We start from the raw sequence: 16,723 nt of genomic DNA, 5'->3' as shown, positions 1-16,723 counted from the left end.
AGCATAACATGTGCCCCACATAATTTTTAAGTTTGAAACAGTTATCTTCCATAGTTCAGGGTCAAGGTCACTTCAAAATATGTATACAATCCAACTTTGAAGAGCTCCTGTGACCTTGACCTTGAAGCAAGGTAAACCAAACTGGTATCAAAAGATGGGGCTTACTTTGCCCTATATATCATATATAGGTGAGGTATTCAATCTCAAAAACTTCAGAGAAAATGGGAAACATGTGAAAAATAGCTGTTTTTTAGGCAACATTTATGGCCCCTGCGACCTTGACCTTGAAGCAAGGTCAAGATGCCATGTATGTTTTTTGGGGCCTTGTCATCATACACCATCTTGCCAAATTTGGTACTGATAGACTGAATAGTGTCCAAGAAATATCCAACGTTAAAGTTTTCCGGACGGACGGACGGACGTCCGGACGGACGGACGGACGGACGGACGGACGACTCGGGTGAGTACATAGACTCACTTTTGCTTCGCATGTGAGTCAAAAAACGGCATCATATTTAGCGCACGTTGCATAAGCATACACAGTATAGTAAGTTGTTCATCCCGATCGCAGGATACAGCCGATCGGAAGCGTGGAACATGCTTCGGATGTTGTAAAAAGATTGTCTGAGGTACAGCGGCTCGTATACTCTTCCAGACCGCTGACAATCATGACAGAGTTGATTCGGGAAATCATTTTTTACAAGCAGTGACTCTCCTGATTGCACAAGTGAGTCAAATCCTCCAAGTATGTGACATTTCGACGATCTGGTCTGGCTTGAAAAAAAACATCTGAGAAAACCTGAGCATACGACAGCAGTGGACACTGCTCATTACTCATAATATCAAGTGAGTGAAAAAAATCATACACGTGTTATTTTTGTCTAACTTTCTATGCCCGAACAGGCACGCGGCTAAGCTCTCTGGCACACGTGCTGGATTAAAGATTGGTCTCACTGGGGTCACGTGACAGTCGCTCAAATGAGGTCACACCCAAAACCGACCCTTAGGCAGTTTCGCAATATTTGTGTATTTTGAACCGTTTGGTTCCAGGACCAACCTTTGCTTTCTCCTCATCACAGGTTGTTTGAATCATGCTCTGTGCAGCTAATGCATATTCTCTGCTGTTGTTTGTTTGGGTCTTGATCTGCACACAAACATTCAGATCATCAGAGAGGCAAACAGATACAAGGACAAATTATAATTTTCTATTTCTTGATCCGAGCATGACCCCGATGTGACCTTGAAATTTAGTTCGGTCAACCACACTTGACTCATATCTGGAGGTCATCACAATCCATCCTAAAAGTGTGTAACGTTTTAAAGCTGTAGCTTGAAGTGTGTTTTTGAAAACGTTCATTTTCCATTAGTTAACCACAACAAGACCCCATTGTGACACCGAGATTTGAAGAGGCTCAGCCAGACTAGGGTTATGCCCGGAGGTTATTAAATCCCAGAAACGTGTCAAAGCTCTAGCTTAAAAAAACATCCGAGAAAACCTCAACTTGAAGGTGCTGCTGCCTTTCCGTTCATACAGACAAACAGTGCTCGTTACAATGACTCATTGAATACTAAGACAACAAGAGGTAGCCTCAAAGGGGGTCAGGAAATCTCCGTTCCCATTGTAGAATAATTCCAAAAGTGTTTTGTGATAACAGAAACTACGCCTTTGTGAGTTCTATTGACTAAAACTAGGCAGATGCATTTGAGTGCAGATCTTTGTAATGAGGCTGTTTGTTGTAAAACCACTCATATGAGTGGAAAGGCCTTTCATTTCTCTACCATACTCAGCAAAGAGAGGTAGTGAAAATCAGTGGGAGAGAGGAGGGGAAAGGGAGAGTGGAAAAGGAAATGATGTGCAGTATAATTTGGTATACTCACGTCTCCCAAACTATCCTGCAGATTCGTAGCATTCTGCTTGATGTTTTCCTGCAAAAGACACGAAAAATAATCACTGATGTTGTGAAGATTTGATCCTAGTCTTGTCTTCGCCCGGGTGTTAGCAGAGCCCCAAGGCATTTGTTCCATTATCAAAGAATGACGAGCAACCGATAAATATAAATTAAATAAGAAAAGCAAATGCTTGCACACGACTCGCCTTCGTTACCCCCGCCACTCCCTGAACGACCTGTGAAGGAAATCACGAATAACACTAACAGGCAAAGTTTGACAGTGATATCCTCCACGCTTTTAGAGCGCTAACCAGAGATAATAGCGTGACATAGCGAAGTGTGGTGCACGTACTGTGAATTCAGCTCACTGACCGAGAGAGTTGATGTTGTGAATCGCAACGAAGATATCGTTACACTTAACCACTGTCCAGGGACAGGGAGGGGTTGTCACAGGAATCGACCGGGAGAAAGGAAGCCCGAGTAAAGCACTTAACAGGTAAATGGAATAAGCATTTGAATATCGCTAATGTTTATCGCATAAGTTGAATCGACTAACACTGTAAACTTTAAACATAGCAGACAGATATCTAAGACAAGATGTCCGCTATTTATGTTGTGCAGTGCGTCGTATAACCGGTCGGAAAGGAAGATAGTGGCCAGATGACAGTATGAAGGATCTGAGAAGCCGCCGGAATATCACGCCTATAGACCCGCATAGCTGAGATTCGACGGGATTTCGAGAAGCTAGTGCAAGGTTATGTTTGTCCGTAGAGTTGGACCATAGAGGTCACAGGGCGATACTATGAGACTGAGTAGACCGAGGTCGCCAGTAGAAGGAATTAGTAGTTAAATACATTTCCTAGTGAACGGCCATAGACGCTGTGTAATTCTGTGTATGAACAGAATTAAAATATGTCTACAAGAACTTAATTACTTAAGAGATAAGGAATATTTAGTAAACAAAGCAGACGGTGATGTAAGTCTGCCGGATTAGGAACTATAACTGTTTTGTTTGACTACACACGAGCCGTGAGTCGATACACGTAAAATAGATATCGTGTGCCTATGAGTTCACGGACTGTTTGTATATTTCTTTACCTAACTGAAGGGTAGAGAGTTTTGATAGTGCAATTGTACGAGCTTGTCATCTCTAGTTGTTTTTGCCTACAAAACTGTGAGTACCGGATTTTTGAGTACCTAACATTTATGTTCATGATTGTGTGTATTTGTGTGTATGATGTCATAGCCATATAATACAGTGGAGAGAACCGACATTTGGAGTTGTGTTTGATTCCTGTATGACAGCATATTAACTCATTTGCATTCATTCACACGACCTTACCCCCGCCCCTCCCTGAACCACCTTACCCCCGCCCCTCCCTGAACCACCTTACACCCGCCCATCCCTGAACCACCTTGCCCCCGCCCATCCCTGAACCACCTTACCCCTGCCCCTCCCTGAACCACCTTACCCCCGCCCATCCCTGAACCACCTTACCCCCGCCCCTCCCCGAACCACCTTACCCCCGCCCCTCCCTGAATCACATTACCCCCGCCCATCCCTGAACAACCTTACCCCCGCCCATCCCTGAACCACCTTACCCCCGCCCCTCCCTGAACGACCTTACCCCCGCCCCTCCCTGAACCACCTTACCCCCGCCCATCCCTGAACGACCTTACCCCCGCCCCTCCCTGAACCACCTTACCCCCGCCCATCCCTGAACCACCTTACCCCCGCCCATCCCTGAACCACCTTACCCCCGCCCATCCCTGAACGACCTTACCCCGCCCATCCCTGAACCACCTTACCCCCGCCCCTCCCTGAACGACCTTACCCCCGCCCCTCCCTGAACGACCTTACCCCCGCCCCTCCCTGAACCACCTTACCCCGCCCCTCCCTGAACCACCTTACCCCCGCCCATCCCTGAACCACCTTACCCCCGCCCATCCCTGAACCACCTTACCCCCGCCAATCCCTGAACCACCTTACCCCCGCCCCTCCCTGAACCACCTTACCCCCGCCCATCCCTGAACCACCTTACCCCCGCCCATCCCTGAACCACCTTACCCACGCCCATCCCTGAACCACCTTACCCCCGCCCCTCCCTGAACCACCTTACCCCCGCCCCTCCCTGAACAACCTTACCCCCGCCCATCCCTGAACCACCTTACCCCCGCCCATCCCTGAACCACCTTACCCCCGCCCATCCCTGAACCACCTTACCCCCGCCCATCCCTGAACCACCTTACCCCCGCCCATCCCTGAACCACCTTACCCCCGCCCATCCCTGAACCACCTTACCCCCGCCCATCCCTGAACCACCTTACCCCCGCCCCTCCCTGAACCACCTTACCCCCGCCCATCCCTGAACGACCTTACCCCCGCCCTTCCCTGAACCACCTTACCCCCGCCCCTCCCTGAACCACCTTACCCCCGCCCCTCCCTGAACCACCTTACCCCCGCCCCTCCCTGAACCACCTTACCCCCGCCCATCCCTGAACCACCTTACCCCCGCCCCTCCCTGAACCACATTACCCCCGCCACTCCCTGAACCACCCTACCCCCGCCCCTCCCTGAACCACCTTACCCCCGCCCCTCCCTGAACCACCTTACCCCCGCCCCTCCCTGAACCACCTTACCCCCTTAGAAGACGCCCTTCCTTTTGGAGGACCCCAACCCCCGATAAGACATAATTTATTTAACGACTCTGTTTTCTAAGATATTCTCTTCATACCCTCTGTAAGTTTACCCCCATTATAAGACCTGATTTTCTCATGGCTTTGTAGGTCTTAAAAGGAGGATTCCACTACCGATGAATCAATCCCCCCCCCCCCCCCCGAAAAAAAAGCTGTTCCTGCTTCATAAAATAATGTTCAAGAGAACTTTATGTTTATGTGACCTGTATCAATCCATTTAATCATTCAACCCTAAGAATATTTCACATATTCAAACTTGCACAACCCCCAACCTCCTTTTTACCACCAGCACTAGCCTAACATACTCAACATCCACCCAATTTTTTTTTTTTAACAAGAATCATACTAATTTTCTTGATTAAATTGAGTTTTGGCTAGCCCAGACAAAATTTGTAATACCCAGACACTTGGGTCACTTCATTTCTTACACTATGACATCATAACATGATGTCTAGCCAAGACTTAAAAAAAAACAGACACTAAGCTGCGACCAAACAATGACATCACTGCCTGATAATCTCAAGACCTATTTTCTTGATAGCTCAGTGGATATTTTGGGGGTGAAAATCTTCCCCAGCAAACAATTTCATGCTGTGACTCTAAAATTTGATGGAAACACACCAAATTTGGGTCATATCTGCTGATTATCAACACCTACAAATTTGTGAAATTTGGAAGCTTTTGCTCCCCAAATAACTGAGAAAATATCAACGTAATTTATTTACGAACATGACCCCAAAATGTGACGGGGGTAAACCAAACTAGGGTCATGTTGACGGATTATCAAACTCTTGATGTGTTCAAAGTTTAAAAGCTTTAGCTCCAAAAACACCTGAAATAACGTCAATTTTAAGTTATTATGAATCGAACATGACCCCCATGTGACCCCAAAACTTGACGAGGGTCAATATACACCCAAACACAAGTCAGTTCTATGACTACCGGATTGCCTCAGACGAGTCAATAAAAGCATTTCCAACACCGAAACAGCTTTTATTGTGTTTATAAGCTTTACTGACCTCAAAGATCTATCTTCTTATATCGCCTTCTTTGCACGTTGCCTAAAGGCGAATTAACTAACATGGTATATATATAAAATCATATGTATTATATACACACGCTAAATAGTTCACTTGTCTTTTCTCTTACCGTAAGCTTATCAATCTCCTGCAAGTTACCGTTGACTTCAGCACTGAAGGTCTGCCTCTGGGGGGCCTGCAAGAAAGCGTAGTTTCTTTGCATCATCAATTGTGTGTGTGTGTGTGTGTGTGTGTGTGTGTGTGTGTGTGGGGGGGGGGGTTAGATAGTTTCTACCCCCAGGCTGTCCTGGCTTTTAATAACCGGTAAATGAACTCTACAGATTGTGACACGTTTTAGGATGCTCTAGGAGTATGGTTTTAGTAGCTGACATTGCATACTGTGATATATAGAGTGGGTTTTAGTATGGTGACACCACTGTGACGCGATGAAGCCAGACTATGTTTTAGCAGCTGGTTATATTACCGGAATACACATCTAGTATGTTTTAGTAGTTTTAGTCGTTCTTTAACCACTGTGATGCGTTGGAAGAGTTTATTTTTATGTGCTGTTTTAGAGGTACATCTTATCAGTATGGAACATGTTCAGTTCTTACAGTAGTTGATAGTGGGGGGGGGGGGGGGGGGATCCTATCTTATTCTGCGTACTTTTATTGTGGTTCCGATAGCTCTTAGAGTTTCATAGTTCTCACCATGTCTGTATAGTGTATGTATTAGTTACTGTGATACCAAATTGTCTTACCCATGTATGTATGATGCTATGCGCCAGAGATGTATGAATGCTATTTATTTTTGTTTTTATCACACAGCAAGCTGCTTTCCTCGTGTATTTTTTATGTTCATTCATGTATTGTACACTTGGCAATAAATTATCTATCTATCTATCTGACAAAGACATACATAGAGAGAGAGAGAGAGAGACAGAGACAGAGACAGAGACAGAGACAGAGAGACAGAGAGACAGAGAGAGAGAGAGAGAGAGAGAGAGAGAGAGAGAGAGAGAGAAAGCGAGAGACCGAGACAGAGACAGACATTGATTGATTGATTGATCTTTAATACATAAGAATAAATGTTTTAGGCGCAACCCTACTTTAATACTTTCAACCTAGCTGTCATTGCACATCTAGATAAAAACACATACACCAATGTGATATTATTTTAAGTCTCATTGTGGTTGTTTGTACAGTAGGCCTATGCAAGCCAAGAAAAAAGGAATGACAAAGAAACGAGCGAGCTAGGTACCCGGCAATGCCGATGTATTGATCTCTGTTGTGTGTGTGCCTGCTTTCGCATTCGGCCTCGTTGATCTCGTATAATCTTCACACTGAATATCCCGCCTCCCTTCCAAAGTACTTATGATCGACCTTTGGTTCTTTACACCCATGTTTCAACAACAAACAAAAAAATTAAAAAGGTATTCTAAGTTAGAAATTTGCTTCATCGGAAAATCCTAAATTCAAAGTCTTCAAATTTTGGGGTAAAATCTATCGAATTTGACCTCGAATTTTCTTCACTTGTAAGATACTGATATTCTTTTCTCCCTCAAATAAGTGTACCTCTTTAAATTCATGGGGAAGCACAATCGGTCTGGGGTAAATATCGAATGCGGAAGCAAAAAGTTGTTTAAGTGTGTTTTGTTATCTTCCCAGGCAAAAAGTGAGATCGGCGCCCGCAACGGGGAGAAGGTGGGGGTTGTTGTGGTGTCATTCAGCGGAGAAGGGTGAAAGAACGTAGGTACCGCTAGTGTGGCGTTTAACTCTGCCATCTTAGCTCTGGCGTTGAGTTCGCTTGATAGCTGCAAGAACAGAGAAACCAACAGAAAATGAGAGACTAGCTTTTCACATGAGCATGCGTGTGTGCGTGTATGTGTGTGTGTGTGTATGTCACAGTGTGTGCGTGCGTGTGTGTGTATGTAACAGTGTGTGCGTGCGTGCATGCGTAAGTACGTGTGTGTGTGTGTGTGTGTTTTGTTTTGCTATCTTGCGTATTTCTTGTTTGTTATGTTTCTTTCTTTATTTGGTGTTTAACGTCGTTTTCAACCACGAAGGTTTTATCGCGACGGGGAAAAAGGGGGGAGATGGGATAGAGCCACTTGTCAATTGTTTCTTGTTCACAAAAGCACGAATCAAAAATTTGCTCCAGGGGCTTGCAACGTAGTACAATGTATTACCTTACTGGGAGAATGCAAGTTTCCGGTACAAAGGACTTAACATTTCTTACATACTGCTTGACTAAAATCTTTACAAAAATTTGTAGAGATTCTTATTAATCTCTCTTTCTACAAGTACTTACCAGTTCCATTTAACTTTGCATACCATGCTAATTATTCAGTAAAAAACTTCATACCATCAAGGTTATACCTCTATGTGGAATAGCCCGGTAAGTGTGCTATCCACTATAGCCCGGGCGTTTCCCGCCAAAAGGGCAGGCGCCTCTATACGCCCATAGCCCGGCGACGTCATAGTGACGTCATAGCGGTAGAACCTGCGCATGCGCCAACAGCAAGCAGATCATAAAACTCAGGTCCCATGACCCCAAAACCAAGGTCTGATTAAGGGGAGGTCGGGAGGGAGTCTTTGTTAAATGGAACTGGTAAGTACTTGTAGAAAGAGAGATTAATAAGAATCTCTACATTCTACTACGTTCTTACCAGTTCCATTTAACTTTGCACGAATACCATCCTGGAAGGTGGGAAATCAGACTGAAGAAACTAAAGAAACTAAAGCCTAATAACCCCCGTGCTAGATCGATAGATATCTTCTTTGGCACAAAAGATAACTATTGTAATCCTTATGACATAACGTAGTACTTAAAAGATACACATTACGTACCTATAAGGAAGTTGCTGCCTGTGCTACCACCACTTTGTCTATCCCAAAGGTGTTGTCGGTCCGAAGGGAAGAGTAGTGTCGGAGGTAGAAACTGGTGAACGTAGATTCGCTTTTCCAGTAGGCAGCGCTCATGATCTGGCTCAAGCTGACTCCCCTGACCAAGGCCAAGGAGGTGCTGATAGCTCTGATCTTGTGAGCGCGCAGTGTGTGTACGATGGGAGTGTCGGTCTTATCGTAACAGAATTTAACACATGATGTTAACCACCGCGCTATCGTTCCCACAGCGATATCTCTGCTATGTAGCCGGTTGAGCGAAATGAAAAGTCTTCGTTTAGTGCCGCGGTAAGGTTCGGTCCTTTTGAGATAAACCTTGAGAGCTCTAACAGGGCACAACAAAAGATCATCATCATCAGAGGATAAAAAGTTATTTAAGGCAGGGATCTTAATAACTGGAGAAAAGGCGTCTGATCTCTGATTTTTCGCTCTGAATTCTGGCAGGAAGCAGATTGAGACTGAGTCGGGAATCCGCCCTCTGCCGAAGGCGATGTCTCCTCCTAAGCCACTGAGTGCGTGAATGCCACTCACCCGTCTGGAGGAGGCCAAAGCCATCAGGAACACTGTCTTCCAAGTTAGCATAGTCAACGAGATGTTTTCCAAGGGTTCGAAGAGAGGGCCTCTGAGTACCCTGAGTACTAGGAAAACATCCCATTGGGGAAAGACGTTAGGCTCCTTGACGGAAATGTTCTTAATTCCGTCTAGTAGGTTCCTGATGAGGGGAGAGTCAGAAAGGTGGATCGGGTACTTCCCAGTGGAAGCTGCGATCGTATTGGTGATAGCAGAACGGTAGCCGGCCAGCGTGCCTGCGCGAAGCTTTCGCGACGCGTGCAGGTAGCCCAGGAAATTGGCTAGTTCGATTGCTGAAGGATGAAGTGGGTCAAACTTCTGCTGTCTGGCAAACCCCGCCCATTCAACCCATCGGTAGTTGTACAGGTTGTCTGTAGTACTCCTCTTGGCTTTGAGTACCAGAGGGATTACAGACTTGCTCAAGCCTTGTGAGTGCAATCCTGACCGCATAACTTCCATGCGGTCAGTTTGAGAATGTCGACTCGCGTGTGTGCGATTCCGGAGCGTGGTTGAACGAGCTGTCCCTCCGACAGAGCTAGAGGAAGAGGGTCCTCGCAGGACAGGTTTTTGAGTTCTGGGAACCACGCGCTGGTTGGCCAGAAGGGCGTGACCAAAATCAGTGTGGGCCTCTCTTGCCTGTACTTGGCCAGTACCTGGTGTAAGAGAGATGTCGGGGGAAAGGCGTAAGCCTGTAACTCCTCCCACGGAATCGCTAGCACGTCGACCTTGAAGGCTTGATCGTCGTGAACCGGGGACACGTACATCGGTAGACGAGTGGTGTACTTTGTCGCGAAGAGGTCGATGAGAGGTTTGAACCATCGACACCATACCTTGTGAAGGGCTTGGTGAACGATTGTCCACTCTGTTGGTAGGACCTGTTTCCCTCGGCTCAACTGATCCGCTATCGCGTTCAGCTTCCCCGGAACGAAGCGAACCGAAATTGTGATCTGACGTTTCCAGCACCATAGGAGTATCTCCTCCGCCTTGAGAGACAGGGAGAGGGAGACCGTGCCCCCCTGCTTCTTGAGGTAGGACAGGCAAGTCTGGTTGTCCCCGTGAATGGTGATGGATTTCCCTGTTAGAGACGGAGCTAGGCACTGGAGTGTGCGAAAGACTGCTTCCATCTCCAACAGATTGATGTGGAGTTTGGACTCCGCTCGTGACCAAGTCCCCGCGAACTCCTGATTGCTCGGGGAGACGTGGGCCCCCCATCCCGCCTTTGACGCATCCGTGAAAAGGGACATCACTGAAGGGGGCGGCTGGATGGGTACTGAGCTGTGGAGCCACGATTGGTTTAGCCACTGCGATAGGGAGATGTGGAACCATTGTCCCAACAGAATAACCTCCCCGTAGAGAGGCGGCTTCCTGGTACGTTTGTGGATCTCTCTCTGCAGGGGCCTCTTGAAGAGGCGTCCCAGGGGAAGCAGATTTGCGAAAGACTCCATCATTCCCAGCAGTTCCAGAAGCTGACGGTGCGTGGCGCTCGGAAGGTTGAGAAGAAAGTCTCTCTTCCGCGTGAACGTTGTAAGGCGTTCGGGCGAGGGAGCCACTGTGAAGAGCACCGTGTCGAAATACATCCCTAGATAGAGAAACTGCTGACTGGGGATCAATTCTGACTTGAGGAAGTTGATTTGGAAACCCAGCCGAACGGTGGTCTGCAGACATTCTGAGTAGGTGGACGCCAGCGTAAGCCAGTCGTCCAGATATGTCCGCAGGCGAGTTCCGTTGACACGAACTAGAGCCGCTAATTCTTTCACCATGCTCGTGAAGATTAGGGGAGCTGTGGACAGCCCGAAGGGGAGGACGTTGAATTCGAACGTCTTGTCCCTCCAGACGAATCTGAGAAACCGCTTCATGTCTTCCGCCATTGAGACATGAAAGTAAGCGTCTCTTAGGTCGAGAGACGTTGCCCAATCGCCGGGGCGAAGGGCCAGTCTGAGTGAAGAGGTGGTTTCCATCTTGAATTTGACCTTCCTTATAAACTCGTTCAGAGCCGAGAGGTCCAGAACAGGGCGGAATCCCCCCGACTTCTTGGGGACTGTGAACAAGTGTGCGTAAAAGCCCGGCCTTGTTAAGTCCGCTGGGCGTATAGCGCCCTTGTCCAAAAGACTGTTGACCTCCTCTGATAGAACTGCCAACTTGGCAGGGTTCTTGGGAGCGCCGAAGTCGATTGGGTAAGAGGAGAGAGGAGGAGGAGAAGAGAATTGGATTCGATACCCCGAACGCACGATCCTGAGTACGTGAACGTTGTCCACTGACCGCAGCCACTCGGATAAGTGGCGGTGCAGGGCGCCAGCGGAAGAGCCCGGTACGTACTGACAGGGGCGAACGGGGCTTACTGAAAAGACTGCTTCTTTGCCGGAGCGGCCTTAGCAGAGGAATGAGAGCTGTTCCCTTGCTTCTTGTTCTTTCCTTTTCCCTTGTATTTCTGCTGGGGAGCAGACTGAGGAGTAACAGAGTGTTGTTGCGAGTTGTAAGACGACTGAGCGTTAACCTGAGCCTTACGCTTCTTCGCTTTGTGCTTAGTTCTTTTGGCGCTGGGCTGACCCCCCTGGAAGCCTTGACGACTGGAGCGCAGGAAGGACTCTGCTTTTGCGTCCTCTATGGTTTTGTCCGCCAGAACCTTCACGAGAGGGGAGTTTCTGAGAACACGGACTTCCTGAGGCTTGAAAATGGAGTTGGCTAGGAAGTGATCCCGATAAAGCGCTTCAGACTGTACCCGGAGGTTGACTGTACGGCTAATCTGGTTGCTCAGTTGATGCCCGAGTAGCGCGAACGTGCTCCCGACCAGAGTAGGATCCATGTTCTGAGAATGAAACTGGAAGGTTCTCGCATCCTTACGAACAGAATGAGCCCCAAGCATGTCAAACAGCAACTTCTGCAGCAACATTGCAGTAGACAAACCTTGCACGACCTGAGAAAGGGAGGTCTGAAGGTCCTGGAACGTCTTTGGGGTGAGGTTGATCCCTGCGACCGGACTGGCCTTACGGGAATCCGGGAGCATGTTCAGGTCCGACGCCGCGGGCCGGCTGCAGGGCATGAAAGGTAAAAGTTCTGGAAGGAGATCTAACGGAGCCTTTACCTCAAAGGGAACGAAGGAACCCGCTTCTCGCGCGTGCTGAAACGTCGGAACTTCGTTTTTGACAGGCGCGTCGGACACCCTTCTGTTGTTGAGTGGTCCGGAGGATCTCAAGATTTTCTCGCTGTCCTCAACAGAGGCGGCTATACTGGGGTGAGGGCTGAACCCAAGTTTGGAGGAATGTTGTTCGAAACTCCCCAAGCCGCTTCTGTCTGCCTGGATCTGTCTCGCCTCATGAGAGAGTGAAGACTTCTCCACAATAAATTGTGTGAAGGGTCTCAAGGCCGCTAAAAGCTGTTGATTTTGACGGGCGAGACCCTCAGACTCCTCTGTCGCGAAACTCGAGGGGTCCTGAGGGGGGCCCCCCCACACTGACCTAAGAAAGGAGTAGCATGGGAGGGCGCGCGCGTGAAGGTGCCCGGAACCGAACGGTGAACGTTCAATTGAAAACCACCACCACCGGCTGGAGTGGTGGACGCGGGCAAAGGGAGTGACGGCGAAGGACGCAGCTTCGCTACCAATATTTCAATGAGGTCGTCCTTGAAACTGTCTAGGATCGGACCTATTGATTGGGTGGTCACCACCTCGTGATCGTTCTGAAACGATCGAGTGTTGTCCTCGAATGACGGGGCGTGTTGTGGGACACGGGTCGTCTGAGAAGGTCGGGGCAGTTGCGGGGCGTGTGCCTGACAAGGCAGTAGCCCGTGGTGAAACCCTGTGCCTGGGTCTCCCGTGTAACTGCGCCTGCTCTCTAAGGGTTCTTCTGAGTCTTCCTCTTCAGAGGAGGACTCTTCCGAAAATTCCGAGGAGCCCGCTCTGCTGAGCTGAGATACAGGGTAGACACCTAAGAACTGGCCCTGAGCGGGGTCATTCCTAGGTGCCTCTGTCTCAAGCGTCGTCTGACCACGGGAACAAATCGGGTCTAGACGCTCCAGTGCTCGCGGAGTTGGGCCGGAATCGGTAGGGATCTGAACACCTGGATTCAATTCCTCTACCAACTTTAGCAGTACCGCTAGCTTCTCCTGAGAGATAGGAGCGGTAGAAACCACCTCCCTCTGAGAGGACAAACTGTGCTGCTCTTCCGTAAACCCCCCCGACGTCGGTTCGATCCTATGCCCGCTGATCCTATAAGAAGAGGCAACCCCCGATCCCGGGCTTGCTCTCCCCTTACAAGATCTGCGCCCGGTTCCTTCCGCCCGGTACCGAAAGAGAATTCGGTACGCAGACCGTGAAGGTCGGGGCTCGGGCCGCCGGGCCCGAGCGACGCATAGAACCCGCTAGTGCATCGACGTGGGTGGTACCGGGCCCCTGGGCACCAAACACTCCCCTCTGGGGGTAGACTGGTTCCAGGGTTGCAACGGACCTTTCGTCATTGCCCGGTCTGGCCAGCCGGGCGTGACTACTAAGTGCTGTGCGTCCACCGCCCCGAGGTGACCGGGCTAGGGTCTCCCCGTGAGCGGACCTAACATCAACCCGGGCGTTGATGCCCGAAGGCAAGTCAACATGGCCGTCGGTTACTCTCCCCGCAAAGGAGGAAGGCAACCGTTCGGCCCCGGGGACGAAAGGGATGCCGCCATTCTCGGTATGAGCCAGACCTGCAGCTGGCCGCTCCAGGTCTGTGCCCCGCGAGAAAGCAGCGTGTTGCCCTGCGTATTGCATGGACGGTGCTTCCTCCATAGTGGGGGAAGCCTCGTCCTGTACACACGCCAGGGAGCAACCACTCACCTCATCATGTTTGCCGCCCGGACAAACTATCAGAGGTGAGGGGCCCGAAACGTTCAATGCTGTCCCTGGGGAGGCTATCGGCAGGAAAGCGAACCCAGGGGGAGGGCCGGTCAGTGCATCTTCGCGCACTCCGATATAATCTCGGAGTGCGGAATCCGCGGTAGACTCGCCCGGTTGAACGGTGGACGGGGCACCGTCATTTCCCGCCCCGAGAGGGTTGGGATCCGACAGGCCATGTGCCCCGTCGCGTGTTCCGGGCCCAGTAAGGTACTTGTTAGCCCTGTTCAGTTCGGCACTAAACATGGACTCAAGAACCTGTCTCTGGGAGAGATCGCCCGGTGCAGGACGAGCGACCTTGGTCCTCTTCCGTGACCGGTCGGTCTTCCCAGAGACCGTGGTTCTATCACCCCCAGACTCCGGAAGGGAGGGGGGAGCAGAACCTTTACGCTTATGCGAGCGCTGCTTGGGCGCATCAGGGTTGTTTCTAGTAAACTTGCCTGTGTGCCCCGAGCGCTGTGCATAGTAGTAATTCGGGCTCCCAGACTGCTCTCGCGAGGACAAGCGCTGAGAAGAGGAAACCCCTTCTAAGCGGCCTGTTGGTCGCTCATCGTGGGAGCTGAATGAATTACCTAAAGTGAAAAAATGTTGATTCACTCAAGAGAATTATATGAGAGAAAATATCTCCTGGGTAACTCTAACAGCCCCGAAAAGGGGAATTAATTTATCTACCGAAACAAAAAGTTAAGGAAGACAATAAAAGAGAAAACAGAAGGAGACACTATTCTAAATGACCTACGAACAATAAGGCAAGTTAGAACTCTCAAGGCTTTCTTACAAATTAGATCTAGATCTAAAAAGAAAACCGGTTAAACAACAAGATGGCTGAAAAGAAGCGTATAGAAAATCTTTATCTTCGCTTTTGAAAAGTAAGAAAATTTCAAACACTTCCCTTCATACGACGACACTGTCCGACCCAACCAAGAAGAGGCTTCAAACTGTTGAGGGCAGCGTCTCAAAAGTCCCACACATCAGTAACTGAACGAAAATCTTTCCTTTATTAGCGAGAGGCCACTGAACACACGTCTGCTGTGCTTGTCAGTAAGAGTTTTATGATCAGCTTGCCGTTGGCGCATGCGCAGGTTCTACCGCTATGACGTCACTATGACGTCGCCGGGCTATGGGCGTATAGAGGCGCCTGCCCTTTTGGCGGGAAACGCCCGGGCTATAGGGGATAGCACACTTACCGGGCTATTCCACATAGAGGTATAACCTTGATGGTATAAAGTTTTTTACTGAATAATTAGCATGGTATGCAAAGTTAAATGGAACTGGTAAGAACGTAGTAGAAGACTATATTCTATACAAGAAACACTTAACAAGGGTAAAAAGAGAAACAGAATCAGTTAGTCGCCTCTTACGACATGCTGGGGAGCATCGGGTAAATTCTTCCCCCTAACCCGCGGGGGGATGTTTGTTATGTCATTCCTACTGATGCAGGTGTCTTGATATCTGGGTCTGTGTGTTTGTCTATCTGTACAAGTATGCCAGTCTGTGGTTATGACTGATTAAGGCATGTACTACGGTATTCGCATACGCCTGAGTTCCCGCACGTGCTAGCGTGTACACACAGGTCCAGCCAACAGTACATGTACGCATTGGCCGTGTACCTACATTTTGGAGCTGTGCAAAGGGAATGTGGTCCTGCAGTGCGTCCATATCTTTGAGGTACTGGTCCACGTCACCGCCCAACAGATCCACATTCCCGACATCAATGTTGACCGCGTTTAGCAGAGCGGTGATATTCAGTTTCTGTGAACGAACAATATATATGCAGATGACCTCTTAATTATTTTAGTTGTACTCTGCGATTTCGCGCAAAACAGGTCAGATCGAGGCTCGGTACCCATGAATTACGCTGGGTTACAAGGGAATACGCAGCGTATTCACCTACTCAGGTAACAGAGTCAAAGAAGCAGGTTAATGGGATAATTGTCGAAACACATTCGTTGCGAGGTATTATCTGCTTTTTGTGTGAGGCATGATGTTCAAAGGCACACTCCTTCTTGTGAAAACCGTTTTGCTAACAAACCTCAGATCTGGCCCGGCTTTTACATTTCTCAATTTGCATTGGTGCGCTCTTTCCCAAAATTAACTCCCTCAGTGACTGCTTGGTGGCTGTGGTGAGTTGGAATTTGCACAGAGAACACCCAGGCTGTTCATGTTTGGTATGCGCCCAAGTGATTGGGTGGTCTGAATTCCATGTACATTTTAAAAGCATGGCCAGATCTGAAATGGCGAGTCGATGAGAAGGAGTGTGCTTCAAAAAAAAGAAAGACGTTATTTCCTGTTTTATTTATTGACCTACTTTTCAAATACTGAGAAACACAACATTCTCACACACATGCACACACACAAACACGGACGGCCTACCGCTGGTCATTCATAAGATTCTCCTGATCACTCAGGGGAGTCAAAAAGGAAGGTTCCTTGGCTTTTTTGCCTTATAACATGACCATGCAGTTACACAAGCAACACTCACGTCTTTAAAGTCAATGAGTTTGGTGAAGTTTACACTCGGGTGATCCGTCATGTCCGTTGCCTTGAACAGCGTCTTGTCGTCGCGACAGTCCCTGTTTCACACACACCAGCACGCACGCACATACACATGCACACGCACACGCACGCATTCACGCACGCACACACACACGCACGCACACACACACACACACACACACACACACACACACACACACACACACACACACACACACACACACACACACACACACACACACACACACACACTGTAAGATGCAAGGTTGAGTCGCGTTACGCCGATAT

The 16,723-nt window shown here is 48.8% G+C and overlaps 1 protein-coding gene across 2 annotated transcripts in view; it reads right to left on the bottom strand.

Annotated features, from left to right (window-relative positions):
• The window catches only part of LOC138981931 (prominin-1-like), a 92,187-nt gene that overhangs the window by 10,579 nt on the left and 64,885 nt on the right, over positions 1–16,723 (bottom strand). For both annotated transcript variants that reach the window (XM_070355105.1, XM_070355106.1), the window contains exons 15-20: positions 16,422–16,512; positions 15,554–15,691; positions 7,362–7,418; positions 5,736–5,801; positions 1,879–1,926; positions 1,058–1,144 (exon numbers count right to left, since the gene is read on the bottom strand). In XM_070355105.1, the coding sequence (XP_070211206.1) occupies positions 1,058–1,144; positions 1,879–1,926; positions 5,736–5,801; positions 7,362–7,418; positions 15,554–15,691; positions 16,422–16,512 (487 nt within the window). The remainder of the gene's footprint in view (positions 1–1,057; positions 1,145–1,878; positions 1,927–5,735; positions 5,802–7,361; positions 7,419–15,553; positions 15,692–16,421; positions 16,513–16,723) is intronic.

The sequence above is a fragment of the Littorina saxatilis genome, linkage group LG12 (assembly GCF_037325665.1).
Source record: "Littorina saxatilis isolate snail1 linkage group LG12, US_GU_Lsax_2.0, whole genome shotgun sequence".
NCBI lineage: Eukaryota > Metazoa > Mollusca > Gastropoda > Littorinimorpha > Littorinidae > Littorina > Littorina saxatilis.
This window is presented reverse-complemented; position numbering and strand designations above follow the sequence as displayed.